The sequence below is a fragment of the Anastrepha obliqua genome, chromosome 3 (assembly GCF_027943255.1).
Source record: "Anastrepha obliqua isolate idAnaObli1 chromosome 3, idAnaObli1_1.0, whole genome shotgun sequence".
In the NCBI taxonomy this organism is placed as follows: Eukaryota; Metazoa; Arthropoda; class Insecta; order Diptera; family Tephritidae; genus Anastrepha; species Anastrepha obliqua.
Genome location: NC_072894.1, coordinates 120,451,765 through 120,468,307, shown reverse-complemented (window position 1 = coordinate 120,468,307; position 16,543 = coordinate 120,451,765). Strand labels below are relative to the sequence as shown.

Here is a 16,543-nt window from a genome sequence, read left to right as displayed (position 1 = left end):
AGATTCGTTATCACCTAGTTTATAGTTAGGTTTAATCATCGCTGCTATTCCAGAAATATTTGTTAATAAATATTCAATTAATGTTGGGCTGGCTTAAGGCATTTTCACTGGCTCATATTTGTTTAAATTCATTATCTGTTACTGGTTGACAAAATTTTAGCCTGTAAGAACTATTCACTAGCCTATGAGATTTTAATTCTTGAAAAAAGGGATCACCTCATTATACTTACAGGGTCCGGCACTGGAAGTGTAACCAACTTCAGACCGCTCGCGCAGCTGATGCTCGTGTCTGTTAGTTGACTAAATGATAGTCCAGAGTATTGTTTACAAGCACGCGGAAGCATTTTGCCGAGAGCAAACGCGAAAAAAGAAAATCAGTAATGGATTTCAACGTAATAGTGCGATTGCATTATATTTGGCTGGAAATTACGACCAGCGATTGTTCTGAGCTCAAGCACCTTAAAGTTAATAAAGTTTTTGTTTATCGCACCACTACGCGTTACAATGATACTGGTAGCATCGCGAAACGTCATAGAGGAGATCATCAAAAGACTCAAACGTCACGTGAAATGGCCACAGGTTATGGTTTCGGCCGCTGTAACCGCAGATGGGCGCTCTCCAATCGTTTTCATCGAGCCTGGCGAGTCTGGCGTGAAGGTAAATGCGAAATATTATTGGGAAAGTTTCTGGGGGTTGCTTTGAAGCCGTGGACAGACAAACATTTTGGTGGCAGACCATGGGCGTTTCAAAAGGACTCAGCTGAAAAACAACGTTCCGAACTTCATAACGGCCACACAATGGCTTTCAAATCACCAGATGCTATTTTGGAGAGCAAGATTCCAAAAAAAAAGATTAACCAGTCTCGAGGCGCTGAAAAAAGCTAATATATTAAGAGGGGAAACTATATTATTTTTGTAAAGGGTGGTTAAATTTCAAGGGCCGATGTTGAATGTGAACCACACCTAAACGTCAACGACACCGTTGGACTTTTTTCTTTTAGGTTATTTGAAAGAAAATGTGTACATCGATAAGCCAGCAAAAATTCAAGAGCTAAAGGATAAGATAATTCGGCACATTAACGGCATAGAACCTCAATTATGCCTCAACGTCATCGAAAATTTAGACCATCGGATGGAGGTGTGCCGCCGAGGCCGCAACGGCCATTTGGTCGATATTTTATTCCATACGTAATTGAGCCATACCAATATTATCATAATAAAGAGAAATGAGAATAGTTTCCTAAAAAAATTGTATTTTATTCAAAATCAACACCGGCCCTTGAAACTTATTGTGATAGTGATGCAAAGGTAAAAATAAAAGACGAATTTTACAAGTAAATAACTTAAAAACTTATATGAACTGAAAAGTGTTGGTGCTAGCTTTAGCAAAATAAACAATAAACCAACATTTCCGGGGAGTTTTATTGCAGAAATGAATTTATTTTTCTGAATATTTCTCACAAAAAAAAAAAGCGAACGGCCCACCTAGTTTACGCCACCCTATGGATATATGTATATATATATATATGTATATAAATATAATTGGCACTTACACCCTTTTCGGGTGTTTGGCCGAGCTCCTCCTCCTAGTTGTGGCGTGCATCTTGATGTTGTTCCATTTCTACAGTTTTAAGCCCACTCCGAGCGGCAAATGGTGTTTTATGAGGAGCTTTTTCATGGCGGGAATACACTCGCAAGTTTGCCATTGCCTGCCGAGGGGCGACCGCTATTAGAAAACACTTTTTCTTTCATTTAGTGCACGGAGATTCAAACCTACGCACTTCCAGCCGTTTACATTTTCAAATAAATACGAATTATACAGGGGTTCAAAATGTATGGAAATTTTGTGAAATAACAGTTTTTTTTAAGAGACCAACGGATTGTCAAAAATTTTTGAGCTTTTCGGATTAACGCGATTTTGTGTACGAATTATCGCCATTCTACTGTATTAATAAATACATACAGTGTGTCTAATGGAAGCGTGACCGGCAAAATTGAAACTTAGAGTTCCGTTATAAAAAAATTTAAGGGGTAACACCACTGTACACGCGTAAAATAAACACGATTTTTAAAGAATTTTTTTGTATAGAAGGAAAGGGAAAACAATCACTCTGATTTGGGAAGTTATTACTTATATACTAAAATACAAAACTACAAAGTTTGATCGAAAAATTTTACAAAATGGCGGCATTGGAGACATTTTCGTAATGTGGTTTCTCTTGAGGGAGCTCCGCGGCACGCAGCACAGAGGGTGCAAATTTTAATCTGGAAAAAACAAACATTTTTTTTCTTAATCTAGATAAGAATAGCTAGAGAAACACGTAGGGGATTTAAAAAATATTTATTTTTGTGGAATTAGCAAGCATTTGAAGGAAAAAACTCTATTTTGGACTAAAAAAACGGCACTTAAATAATTATAACAATCGTTTAAATTAATCTATCGAAAATTCCCTACGCTCTTCTCTTAAGAAGGTTTTTATACAGACGTAGTGAAAAACCTGATTAAAAATACAGTCGAACTTCGATAACTCGAACTATGACATGCCACAAAAAAAACTCGAGCTATCAAGATTTCGAGTTATCAAATATAATATACATATGTACATACATACATAAAAATCCATAAACAAAATAAAACATGATGGAAAAATAAAACAATCCATAAAACTCAAGGGTTAGCAAACAATTTTATTGATAAAACAGTACATGCTTCAAATTATGTATAGTTTCTATATAATATTGTATGTGTATATTTTAAAACTATATATACATAATTAATAATATTGTATGAATAGATGTATAGCTTTCATTCCTTTAAAGTAAAAAAGTCAGTTATTTGGGATTGACGAGAGGATTTTTTATTCTGATCTTCAAAAAAAGCTTCAATATTGTTTGAACCATTGTACAGAGAATCGGTGTATGTTCATTGGTTCTTAAATATGACCGCAAAATCTTGAACGAATTTGCAACTAGCTCGATTGAAACTGGTTGCAGCATATCATCTTGCAAATCATCTTCTATATCACTTTCGCTATCATGCTCAAAATCGGATTTAGATCCCAATGGCTCCACAATATCTTCATCCGTGGGAAACTTTGAAGTAACAATATCGTCATCCACATGCATAAAATCATTAAAGGTGACACCTTCTGTACCTTTGATATTTTGCCAAGCTTCATATTCATTCTGCAGTTGAATTTCTTCCTTACTCCTTTCTTTTATGTGTTCGCTTATGAAAACCAAAAGAATGTCATCTTCTTCCTCCCATTCAGAATATTAACCGAAGTCGGCTTTTCTAAAACAATTAGAGATGATTTCAGGCTTAACATCGATATTCCATGCATTAGTTATTTCATCAACACAGTCCATTAATGTAATGTTAAGATTTTTGTTTACTTCAAAGCATTTTATAGTATTTTTTAAAATTCTGCGACGATAATGACATTTTAAATTTTGTATGACACCTTGATCGAGTGGTTGTAATTTTGATGTCATATTCGGGGGGAAAAATGCAAGTTTGATAAACTTTACAGCTACATCTTTTTTTCGCGCACCCATTTCTACTTACTTTATTAGTTTAAATTTTTCATCAATAAATAAAGTTTTTAAACAACGTTTTGATGACATGTCAACAGAGTTTATTTTCGCGTAAGAACTACTAATAAAATACCTGTGGTCTTAAACAGTGCAGCGACCCAACTGCTGACATCTGTTTGCTATGAAATAAGCAACACGTAATAAGGGGATTCCCCTGGAAATTCGACTTATCAAAGCTGGCGCCAAATATTCTGTTCGAGTTATCAAGATATTCGAGTAATAGAAGTTCGAGTTATCAAGTAAAAATTACACACAATTCCCACTCTAAACGCCATTGCCAAGCAATTTGATTCGAGATATCAAATATTCGAGATATCGAAGTTCGACTTATTGAGGTTCGACTGTATTTAAAATTGTTTGAGTTATGCTGCGTGCCAATTTCAGAAAACATGTTTTGAGAAAAACGCGTTTAAAGTTTGGAAATTTGGAGAAGTCATTAGGTAGCAGTCACTATCGCTTGGTTAAAAGCTTAAAATATTAATGAAATAGACTTCGGTAACGTATAAAACTTTTTGTTCTGTATTTTAAAAGGTTCAAAGAATTTTTTAAGCTTATAAAAAAAAATCAATTTTTTGAAATTTCTACAGTGGTGTTACCCCTTAAATGCTGCTAAATCAGCGTATCATTTTTGTAATATAGTACTCATTGTGCAATTTGTTAGTTTTGCGAGAAATTTAGAAAGCGTACGTTGTTTTTACGAAATGAGTTCCGCTAATGAAAAACGATGCGAAGCAGTGTTTCCAAAGAAGATAAATAAATGGGTTTCACACTTTACCGATGTTAAAAACATTGACGACATACCCGAACGGGGCTCAAAAAGCATAAACCTCTCCACAGCAATATGAAAAGATCACTGATTTGTTCATTTGATTCACTTGTGATTTGATTTGCTTGTGACAAAAGGCGAACTTATCGTTGCGTGAAGCTGAAGTAGCTTTAACGAAAAGTAGTGTTAACCCATCTTCGGTCGCTACAAGAATTCGACATAATTTTTACATTTCCTTTTTAGTCAGTGCTTATAGGACCATAATCAAGAAAAATTAAAAAAAAAAAATCTGACCATCGGTGTTTTAGATATGGACTGGTCGAAAAATCGACCGCTGGGCAAAAACCGTCAAATATATTTAAAAAAAATACAACATTTATGAAAAAAATTTAGCACACGAAGTCAATTTATTTCATTTTATTTCAAATCCAAATATTTTTTTGTTGTTTTATTGATAGAAAAGTCAGCTTACAAATTTTTATGATAATCATCAAAACATTTATTATGTATAATAAATAAATATTGCATTTTTTGCAAATAAAACTAGTATGTTTCTTGCAAATTTACACCGCCGAAATTTGTTTTCAATGCTTCTCATGACGGCGTGTACCCTTTCATTGATCCGAGGAAGGTTCGATGGACCTTCATCTCCATGTTCGTTTTCATACTCGTCCTCGTCCTTGTCGTAGTTCAATAATTCTGTTGTGACTTTGGAACGAAAATCAATTTGTGACAGTGGTTTTATCTTTTAAATTTTTGCCATCATACAATGAAGTTTCCATGCATTGACCATTGCGTTACCAAGAGCATTTGTCCATATTGGCCACCACCATTTTTTTCCTCTCATACATATTCTATAATTTGCCACCGCATTATCATGGAGATCCACACCACCCATGCCATGATTATACTCTTGAATAACTTTTGGCTGCGGGATAGTGATAGTTTATTTTTTCTTCCGACAATATCTTTTAGTGCTAGTACTAATATAATTGGATTGACTGTGGAGTTATTAGTTATAACATTGACTACAGCATTATCATTCCACCGAACAGTCAATATTTCTTGCTGATGATCAAGTAGTTGCCCAAATGTTCCTCGTATTTCTTTTTTTAAATTTCTCAAAGGAGAATTGCCCATTCTATTTTCGCATATAGTACCAGTTGCAAAAAATCGACGTTCGTTCAGAAGGCACATTAGATGGTATGAAGAGAAAAAATTATCAAAGAAAATGATGTGGCACTCGGGGTCAGATACGTTGGCAAGCAAGTCTAAGACTGTTTGTGCGCCTAGACCAATAGTTTTATCGTGAGGGGTTGCTGCTCCCCCGTACAATGAACTAGAAAATAGGTACCCACTTTCAGAGCATAAGCATCATGTTTTAAACCCAAACCGGATTGGCTTTCCCTTGATAAACATTTTGCAGGAGTGGCGTCCAAAGTATGGAATCATCTGTTCGTCTATAGAGAGATTATGGCTAAAGACTCCAAACTGCATAAACTTTTTGTTGAGAGCATCAGTAATAGGACGAACCTTCGCAAAATGGTCTGCTGCGTTTAAATTCGTGTTGTCAGCGAGATGGAAATATTACTTAATTTTTTAAACCGATTACGACTCATAGCCTGCTTCACAATTGGAACCCCCATGTCCGGTCCAACAGACCAGTAGTGGTCAATGTGTGAAAAGTATGGTACCCCGATAGGTACTTGGAATATTGTACCCTTTTAGGATAGTTCCGCCCTAGTTCGATATTAGACGAATGAGAACTAGTTCGATTTGTAGGTATTTTCTAATAGTCCCTTACCATCCAATATAGGACAGGTTCGATTTTGGAGATAAGGTACTAGTGCTGAACTAGAATTTTGGTTCACTAGTAGTGATTTTCCCTGCAGGGGTAGTACCTTTCCTATACCACAAAGATACTTACTTCCGTCTCTTTCAATAAGAAAAAAATATTGCTAGATTTTGTTCTATCCTACATGACAGTTCCTGGCCAGCGGTCGATTTCTCGACCACTAAAGTTTACGTCCATGAAACAGTAAAAAATATTGCAATATCGATATGTTACTTTTTTTATTCTCTTAATTTCATCTTTTCTCTTCACAGAAAATTAGTAACAATTATTTGTTTTTTTGTTTTTCATTATTTTTTCATCTGCACAAAAAACACGTAAAAATAGTGATAATTTCATTCTTTTACAAAAATCTGCCCTGAACCTTTTTTTCTTAAAAAATTATGCTCTAGAAATTAACTAAATTCCAAATTTAAAACTTGTGAAAACTGATCAATAAATTTACATTTTGTTTCTGAGATATTGGAGTCCGAAGTTGGTGGTCGAAAAATCGACCAGCTGCCGAAAATGGGTTAATTCATCCTAAGGCATAATGCGAGGACGTGCAGAAGACCTGGAGCACATTGAATCGAATTAGTCAAATTGGTTCTAAGTTATGGCGTTTACGCTTATATATATTAGACATACTGTATAAAAGCCCGATCAATTTGCGGAAAACAAAAAACATGCTAACAGTGCTAGACTAAATCTTTTAATTGAGTCTTCAATGAGATCTACTGTACTGTAGGGAATGCATAAGATAAATTCAAAATAAATGATGGCAAGCAATGTAATTTTAATAGATTACACTATGAATAAAAAAGTATGTAAGGTATTTGCCGTCTAAAGAATGGACACGAAAAAAAGGGTCGAATGTGTTTACTCGTCACTTGCGTAAAATTAACTGTAAATAAAAAGAATAGTATATATTATATATTCAGTGCTTGTTGTCATTATGTCGAATGGGTTGGTGCGTGTCTACCATTCGGAATTCGGAGTACGTAGAATTCGGTGTACGAGGTTCGTATCTGAGTGAATCACCAAAATGAAGAAACAATTTTTTCTAATAGTGGTCGCCTCTCGGCCGATAATGGAAAACCTCCGAGGTTATATCTGCCATGAAAACGTTCCTCATAAAAAATATCTGCCGTTCGGAGTCGGCTTGAAACTGTAGATCCCTCCATTTGTGGAACAACAACAAGACGCACGCCGCAAATAGGAGGAGCTCAGTCAAACACCCTAAAAGGGTGTAAGCGCCTATTATATACATATATATATATATATTCACTTTTCATAACTTCTAGTTGTTCTTCAAAATTTGTTTGTTTAAGTGTGAGCTTGCGGAGAAAATTGTGCGCAAAAACAAGAAAATGGTCATTTGTCGCGCAATGCCATAGCAAAAATTTTAAGTACAGGGTTGCCAATATTCGACGGGCCCATCTGGCAACCCTGTATCTTTTGACAGAGACATCAGATCGCTTAATGACATACCGCGTTGGAAGCGTCAGTCCAAGCATATTTTTACCATGGAACAGTACACTCCACGCGAGCGCTCCCAAATTGTTGAAATTTACATTCAACAAAAGAAGTCAATTGCGAAAACTCAACGTGCGTATAAAAAATTAAATAATGTGAAAAGTGCGCCTTCTAAGAACACCATTAAACGTTTGTACGAAAGGTTTTCGACTGGTGATGCTCTTTCTAATCCAAAGAGGCCAAATCAAAACCGACCAAGGCGTCGCCAAGGACATCCCAAAATGGCCGTTCCCAGCAGTTGGGTATTGCTCGGACCACTTTACAACGAATTTTCCGCATTAATTTGCATTTATTCCCGTATAAGATTCAATTGACGCAAAGATTGTTGCCTGCGGAAAAGCCTCGTCGATTGGAATGGGCCCAAAGAGTCATCGAAATCCGTTGGGGCCGTCGAATATGGGCTTTTGGTACGGTAACAAAATGCGATATCTCTGCGAAAAAAATGATATTTGAGCAAACAAAACGCCATTTGAAAAAAGAAGGATTGTATTTAAAGATGCCATCCTTTAATTTTGGTGAAAGAAAACATCTGCAAGGCTACATAACCTCAAATATGGGCAAAAATGGTGTTTTTTGCACTTTTAAGTTAGGATATCTCGAAAACCAGAGCTGATAGAGCAATTCTGAGGCCAGATTTGGATTTAGCGCGTCATAAACCTTTGGAAATATATAGTCTGGTTTCTGGGTCTGAATGTTGGTTAAATTTTGTCGGCCTGTGTAATCATGTACGCGCTTCGCTAATGTATTGGTTGCTCCGCTTAGCAGCTCAAAATCATACGACTAAATAAAGATAGCGGAAAAAACTTTTAGACAAAAATGTTCACAAAAGAATGCTCTATAAAAAAGCTCTGATGTATATTTTCCATAAAATCAATAAAAAAAAAGTTATTACGCTTTAAAACAATGCATCCCTTAATTTTTCGCGTAATTTTGTTTATAACTTTTTTATTATTAATTTTAATCTATGGATAAGTTCGTGCGGTTTTACAACAGATGGCGTAACTTGATTATTATTCCATCGATCCACATTTCCAAACATTCATTGGAGAGCTACTGTCGTAAGGCACAAACGTCAGTATAAGTTTTTTATTTGAAGCGTAAACAACAATATTTTTACCACACTTGAAAATGTCGAGTTTCGTGCCAAATAATGTGTTTTTGCGGGGAATTCTTTAATATGAAGAAAAAAGCAGCCGAAAGTCATCGTATCTTGGTGGAAGTTTATGGTGAGCATGCTCTAGCTGAGCGAACGTGCCAGAAGTGGTTTGCACGCTTTAAAAGTGGTGATTTTGGCCGCGCCGCCAAAGTTCATGGATACCGAATTGGAGGAATTGCTCGATCAAGATCCGGCTCAAACGCAAGAAGAGGTTGCAAAAACTTTGGGAGTTGATCAATCAACCATTTCCAAACGTTTAAAAGCCATGGGAATGATCCGAAATTCAAATTTCGAAAAAACCGCACGAACTTATTCATAGACTTATTACAATAAAACGTTTTGAATGAAAGTTGTAGATAATAATATATTATTATCTACAAAAAAGTATTTTACAAAATTTTCGTAACTTTCGAAATTCACGAGATAATCGCAAAAAACCAGTTGCACCCTTATTTCCAAGATGGCGGCCGCGGGACACAACCCCCGACCCCGAAAACTCAAACTTAAGTTCACAGTGATGGGCTTTACATAATAAAACCATAAACTCGCATACTTCTAAAATTACGAAGTTAAATCCTCTTTTGACTGGACTATATCTTCAGATTTATATATGTATGTATGGCATAAGTTACGGCGGTCGCCGTAGCCGAATGGGTTGGTGCGTGATTACCATTCGGAATTCACAGAGAGGTCGTTGTTCGAATCTCGGTGAAAGCAAAATTAATAAAAACAGTTTTCTAATAGAGTGAGAGCCCGCGACGCCCAGACCTTCGTTATATTATAAAAGTTGGAAATTTTTCTATATACGTCTCCTATACAGGTATAAGCAAACCCAGATTATTAAACCTGGGTCGCGGTGGCTTTGGCAGGTAACAGGTAGTAAAGGTGAGTAAAATTGAGTCTCAAATTTGTAATAGTATAAAGCTTAGTTTTTATACATTTCAACTTACAATCATATCAGAAACTGCCTCGTCCATTGGCGGACACTTAGGGCGGTAACAACCCCTCCCCAGACACCCTAACATTCTAATTATTTATAAATCTACTTTCGTCATAGTATAAAATCTAATTTTTATATATGTTATTCAGAGATCTATAAAAATAATGTTTTCACAATCCCCAGACAGTTTCGATGGTTCCCCTATCTTCCCAGACATAATGAAGTCCACTCCAGGCGTGAGCGCGATGAATATATATGTACGATCTGTTCTCTAAATTTATCAAGAAAATTCATTATATACATTTATAACAGATAAAAAAAGTAAATTTTTAAAGGAGAACGCAGAAAAATTTTCATATTAACAAATTATTAAATCAACAATACAATAATGCGATTTTTATTGAGTCAAGTGGAGATCTACGAAAGTTGTAAATATCAATCGAAAATTTTTTCTAGTATTGTGCAGAAAAAAATACGAAAAATCGACAACTGATGGTAAAATTCTAGAAGTTTAAAGTTAAGAAGATAAATTTGTATGCATGTTAGTTTTACTGTAAGGAGAGAGAATAATTTAGATCGTAATTGAACCAATCGAAAAAGATTTCAATTATATTTATAATTATAGCCATTACAATACAAAGTAAAAATATAATGTGTCAAACATTATTATTAAATCAAAAAAAATATTTAATCAACTTCATCGTCCTCGTCGGTATCTCGATTATCTTCATCACCGCTACTCCATTCTGCGGATTTGTCCTCATGAATGTCATCGTCTTCATCAGCTTCTGTAATAATTAAAGCAAGTTAGAATAATTATGAATGGTTGATAATTTCTTCATAAACAGTGAACATTATAACATACCTGACAAAGTTTGTAGAGAATCACTGACATAAGTAGGTAGCTGATCTCCTTCAAACCATTTAAAATGGTATTGATCATTTTCCAGTACCCAGCCATTATTTTCAGGTTTATGTGAAGTAGGTTTTCTTAAGTGAGCATTGTTCCAAATCGTACAAATATAATTAGCTCGTAAAAAATGCTGTAGTAGCTCATTTTCACAAGGTGGTAAACTGCTAGCATCAAAGTTTCTCAATTTTTTTCGATTGAAAGCCTCATTAATGTCGGAAACTTTGTATGAGTCTATAAACATCTGAACTCGAGCAGAATTGACATCAATTGCATTCCGAACATTATATACACTGCATATATATTTCTGAATACTATTGAAAATGTTCTTCTGTTCACTGCTGTCCTCTATTAACTTATTTTCGCCGAACTTTATAAAAGCTTTTTGGAATTCATCGTTTTTTTTTTAATAGTTTGTAAGGTCTTAGTTTTCCCTTTCTAAATAATGCCGGATTGTAATCGCACCCTGTTATTGCGTGGAAACCAGGCAAGCTTCGGCAAATGGATTCTCCTAACTGGGCGTGTATCTTTGTTAGATTCACGTACCTCACATTGTTTCCAGTACCCGTCAGCATCCAAATGGTCGAATCATTTTTTAAGCGATGTAAATGAGCAAGCATTATAGCGGCAATATCAGTGTCAACAGTTCGAATTACTATATTTGCTTCAAAGTTGTAATTACAGATATGAAATGTAATTTTGGTATCAGCTTCCTCATGTTCCGGGCATGACAATTCTTCATTAATACCTGATAAAACTTTCCGGGAATCATTAACAATGAAAGAATGACATTTTCTAAAGTTTATGTGAATTAAAGTGTTACCAATAAATGGTGCCATTTCATCAGTAGCTCAATGTAAAATAAAAAAGTTTACAAGAGCTTCTTTAAAGTTGGAATTTTTTAACTCCTTTGTAAAATTACTTGGTACTTTTTGGTCAGGTGAAATTATAATGTAGTCTAATTGTGCTGATTCAGACCGTTGAGAATGCTCATAATCTTTGATTGAGGGTGTAAAGTATTGGTCAAAAATTACATCAACTCTCAACGTCTTTAATTGTGTAACCATTTTCAACAGTTGCGTTGAAATTCCTCCAAATAGTTTCGGGACATTTTTCATTGTATGCAATAGAAAGAAACCATCAATAATTAAAACATCAATATGACGTGGAGAATCATGTTGTACCTCCTTCTCCAAGCACTTCATCAGTGAACTCAGGTACTATCGGTGTATCTGGAGATAAATTGTCTACACTAATCGACTCTTTGTTTACTCTTTTTTTCTTTTTTAAATCTGCAGGCTCCGAATTGTAGTACTGTTTATTAACGCCTGTGAATGTTTTATGGCATTCCCGGTGATAACCTCCATCTATATATTCATCAGGCAAAATAACATTCGCATATTTAAGGTTGTTTTTTTTTCTGACTTTCAAAACAGTTCGGCACTTCTTTAATGTCTCTTCAGAAAGCAATATTAATTTCCCCTCACTTTTCTTACAAATAAAACAACTTAATTTGTTTTTTTCCGGTTCCTCCGTTTCCATGACAACACTTTATCACAACTAGACCACTTATTTTATAATAAATTTTGCAAATAAATTATTAAACGCTTGCTGTACGTATAACAGTTCACACTACAATAATATACAATACGGAGTATTATACAGAGTATAAGACAGCTGATGCGCAGAAAAAGATCGCCGTAGACCAATCGCGCTATTTCACTCGCACCAACGTACATATATATTCATCGCGCTCACGCCTGGAGTGGACTTCATTATGTCTGGGAAGATAGGGGAACCATCGAAACTGTCTGGGGATTGTGAAAACATTATTTTTATAGATCTCTGAATAACATATATAAAAATTAGATTTTATACTATGACGAAAGTAGATTTATAAATAATTAGAATGTTAGGGTGTCTGGGGAGGGGTTGTTACCGCCCTAAGTGTCCGCCAATGGACGAGGCAGTTTCTGATATGATTGTAAGTTGAAATGTATAAAAACTAAGCTTTATACTATTACAAATTTGAGACTCAATTTTACTCACCTTTACTACCTGTTACCTGCCAAAGCCACCGCGACCCAGGTTTAATAATCTGGGTTTGCTTATACCTGTATAGGAGACGTATATAGAAAAATTTCCAACTTTTATAATTTAACGAAGGTCTGGGCGTCGCGGGCTCTTAGTCTATAATAGCGGTCGCCCCTCGGCAGGCAGTGGCAAACGTCCGAGTGTATTTCTGCCATGAAAAACCTCCTCATAAAAGTATTTGCCGTTCGGCGTCAGCTTGAAACTGTAGGTCCCTCCATTTGTGGAACAACATCAAGACGCACACCACAAATAGGAGGAGGAGCTCGGCCAAACACCCAAAAAGGGTGTACGCGCCAATTATTTATTTTTTTTTATGGCATAAGTTAATACAAGAAATAAAATTTCTTTATGAGAGTGAAATAAAGATGAATTCATTACAAACATTTATGTACATTCTATTTCGGCGCTCACAGTATCTGTAAGTTTGCATTAAAATAAAAATGTTTCCGAAATGAGTTACTTTTAATGAGCAGAAGTGACGGTTTATGCTACGATTGTTAAACGAGCCGAGAATTTGTAGGCTATCAGCATCTATTGCATCGGATTATGGCGTGCAAAATTTAACAACGGGAATGTTTCGAATGTTTCAAATAAAATCTCAAATTAATGTAACACACTTGCTTTACTTTATTTCCTGACTGAATCACTCTAGTACTTTTCGTTTATTCGCTTACAAGTTCTATTTTCAACTGAATACCCTATCTATGCGCATGCGGCTCTGCTTATTTACGTGTGTTTAATAACTATCGTAATTTCTAGATCTGGCAGCTCGTATTTTCTGGCGGGTTCTATTGTTATAGCATCTAACTTAACCCCGTCTGTCCGCTGTATTCTTTTGTCGTCTCCGTCTAACTTATTTAGCGATAGACCCAGGAAGCGTCTCTCACTATCTGCTCTCACCACCAGACTAATTCATGTTTTGGTTTTCGCTATTGTTGTGAGTCGGTTTGCGAAACTTCACCCGTGTAACAATTTCGGCATGCTTTGCTAAAATGATTTGATATACCGTTATTTCACTGAGTTGTTACGGACGCGTTATAGGCCCGTCAAATTAGTCCGTTTCGTCCGTTGCTGGCAACTTTCTACTTTTGCCGTACGGCAAGTGCGGCGAGAATGACAACTGTTTGAATAAGAACAATTTTTATCGTGCAAATTTGTATTGATGATGTTTTTTTATATCAAATTAAAATAAATAAATAATATTTATAATAATATAATATTATAATATAAATAATAATTGTAACGTACACTTCTGTTAGGTGTTTGGCCAGCTCCTCCTCCTACTTGTGGTGTGCGTCTTGTTGTTATTTCAGAAATGGATCAAATTAAATGCAGAAAATAAATGGAGCTTAAATGAACTAAGTCAATTCAAATGCATCCTCATCTTTTCAATAAAGACTTAATCCACTTGTAATGAAAAATGAATGTGCGTCCCGATCTCGAATTTGTGGTTGCACACACCGTTTACAACTAACATAATTCTATTAAAACACTCTTAGACTTCAATAAACATTTATTTTATAATATATTTTACAGCCAACAAATACCTGTTTATACACAACGAAATATAATATTTGTTTTCACGACAAGAACATTTGTTTTTGCTTCTATGCGGCAATACTTTCATTTTGGCACCACGATTCGTTTTACACGTCACGTAAGTCAAATGCGTTGCCGCAACGGACGCAACGTTCCCATTGTGACAGCCCTATTAGTCATAAAATGATCGTACGAGTGATTTGTTTATCAAAATATCAAATAAATTATAAAGAACGTAAAAATGTTTGGAAAACGGACATGGTTTGAGGTGATTCAAAGGTGGTCTATTATAATTATACAATAGGAAAATTGTTCAACAGTTAACAGAAATGTTTTATTTTACGCTACAAACTATTTATGGATGAATGAATATGGCTGAAGCCGAAATCCGCAAGTGGAGACCAATGAAAATATTTGCCGTATGGATTTTGATGAGAAAAGTAGCCACAAACCCACAGATTTCGACAAAAAACTTGCTAGTAAGCTTAGAGACGAGTGTAGTGTCGAAGTTTTTCATGAAAAAGTGGCAAGTTTTGCAAAACGAGTTGCTCGAAAGAAACCTTTGCTCTCTGCACAGCACACTAAGGGATAAACGCTAAAAAAAAAACACTTTTTTCATGAATTTATTGTAGCGAAACGGTTCAAGTCAGTTTATTAAAAGTTGTTGCATATTATAAAGTAACATTTCAAGAATATTTGATAAAATTTTCATGTAAAAATATTGCAAAATGAGCGAATGAGAGCACATTTACGTAGACGTCTTTTCAAAAATACATTTTGCATTAGTCAGCATATCTCAGCGTAGAATCATCTGAAATCGAATAATTTAGTTAAAGTATGAGTTAAACTTCCCCCCAACGTTTATTTTGACGATTTATTTTCATTTTCAGCCATTTGGTAGTCGTTTGAAGTAAAAAGTGATTTTTGACGAAAAAATGCCGCCATTTTGTAGGTGTAAAACCACCTTAATATAAAAAAAAATTGCGAAAAAAAAACGTTGGGGGGAGGTTTTTTATATGTAAAATATGTGTGCAAAATTTCAAAAGGATCGGTTGAGTAGTTTTCAACTGCCAATGACTACGCACTTAAAAAAAAAAAATACCAGTCTAACGGTTAGACTTGATAGAAGTGAAACCTTCCGTAAAACAAACTGAGAGAGAATAAGACGAAAGCAGCATTAGGAGCGGGATAATTATAGGTTCATTATAATATTGCTATAAAGTTCATATTTCATTTTCTTCATTTTATCATTATTCATCCTCAATGTTTTCAATTTCAACAAATGATATATTACGAGTGGCTTATGATAGATAAAATATGATACAAATGCTTTGGTTTCGATGTTGTCAAAAAAAATACCCAAACGGACCGAAGAAACAGACTTACAAATTTCTTCCATTTTCGTCTACTTGTATTCATATAAAAATTTATGTCTCTTCCCACCAAAGCTAAATGTATTAGTATATTTTTTCTTGTATTTATTCAAGGCTGAAATCCAAAAAACTGTTTTCAATAAATAATCAGAAATGTTCTACAATGCAAATTTCAAAAAAAAAAATTTATTTCTTGTGATTCGAACCAAGAATTTTGGATCGGAAGCTCACATTGCTAGCCGCTCGGCAATCGCGCCATACTGTCGGTGTTGGCCTAAAAGTTATTTAGTTCGTCGCTACGTTTATATGTAATTCGTTTCACTTTTTCCCAAATCACTCCCAACGATTCTAAAGAAGTTTTCACTTCAAAAATTAATGTACGAAATATTTATACCGATTCACTTAAACTGACTTTCAGTATCTAAACCAAAAATAGAAAAGCCAAAAAACTGTTTTCAATAAATAACCAGAAATGTCCTACAATGCAAATTTCAAAAAAAAAAATTCCATTTTCGTCTACATGTATTCATATAAAAATTTATGGCTCTTCCCACCAAAGCTAAATGTATTAGTATATTTTTTCTTGTATTTATTCAAGGCTGAAATCCCGGCGGTACTGCAATACCGGGTCAACCCGTGGCAGAGGTGGAGCAAGCCCATAAAACACTCCGCGCATTTCCAAAAATTAGTTTAACATTTGTTGTCCTCCGATGGAGGATCTATCAGATGTTAAGCTGATAGGAACAGATACCACACTACCTACTTCAATAGATTTTCTAATAAACCTTTTGAGAATTTACAC

The 16,543-nt window shown here is 35.0% G+C and overlaps 2 protein-coding genes and 1 pseudogene across 3 annotated transcripts in view; 1 reads left to right on the top strand and 2 right to left on the bottom strand.

Moving 5' to 3' along the window:
• Positions 1-16,543, top strand: part of LOC129243016 (uncharacterized) — a 70,949-nt gene that overhangs the window by 18,130 nt on the left and 36,276 nt on the right. The gene's annotated exons all lie outside the window — the stretch shown is intronic.
• Positions 10,396-11,379, bottom strand: LOC129243017 (uncharacterized). The gene is made up of 2 exons (XM_054880043.1): positions 10,691-11,379; positions 10,396-10,613 (listed from the first exon to the last, which is right to left on the bottom strand). The coding sequence occupies exons 1-2, from the start codon at positions 10,977-10,979 to the stop codon at positions 10,513-10,515; spliced, it is 390 nt and encodes a 129-aa protein (XP_054736018.1). The 5' UTR covers positions 10,980-11,379; the 3' UTR covers positions 10,396-10,512.
• On the bottom strand, positions 16,331-16,516 carry LOC129243171 (U2 spliceosomal RNA; annotated as a pseudogene).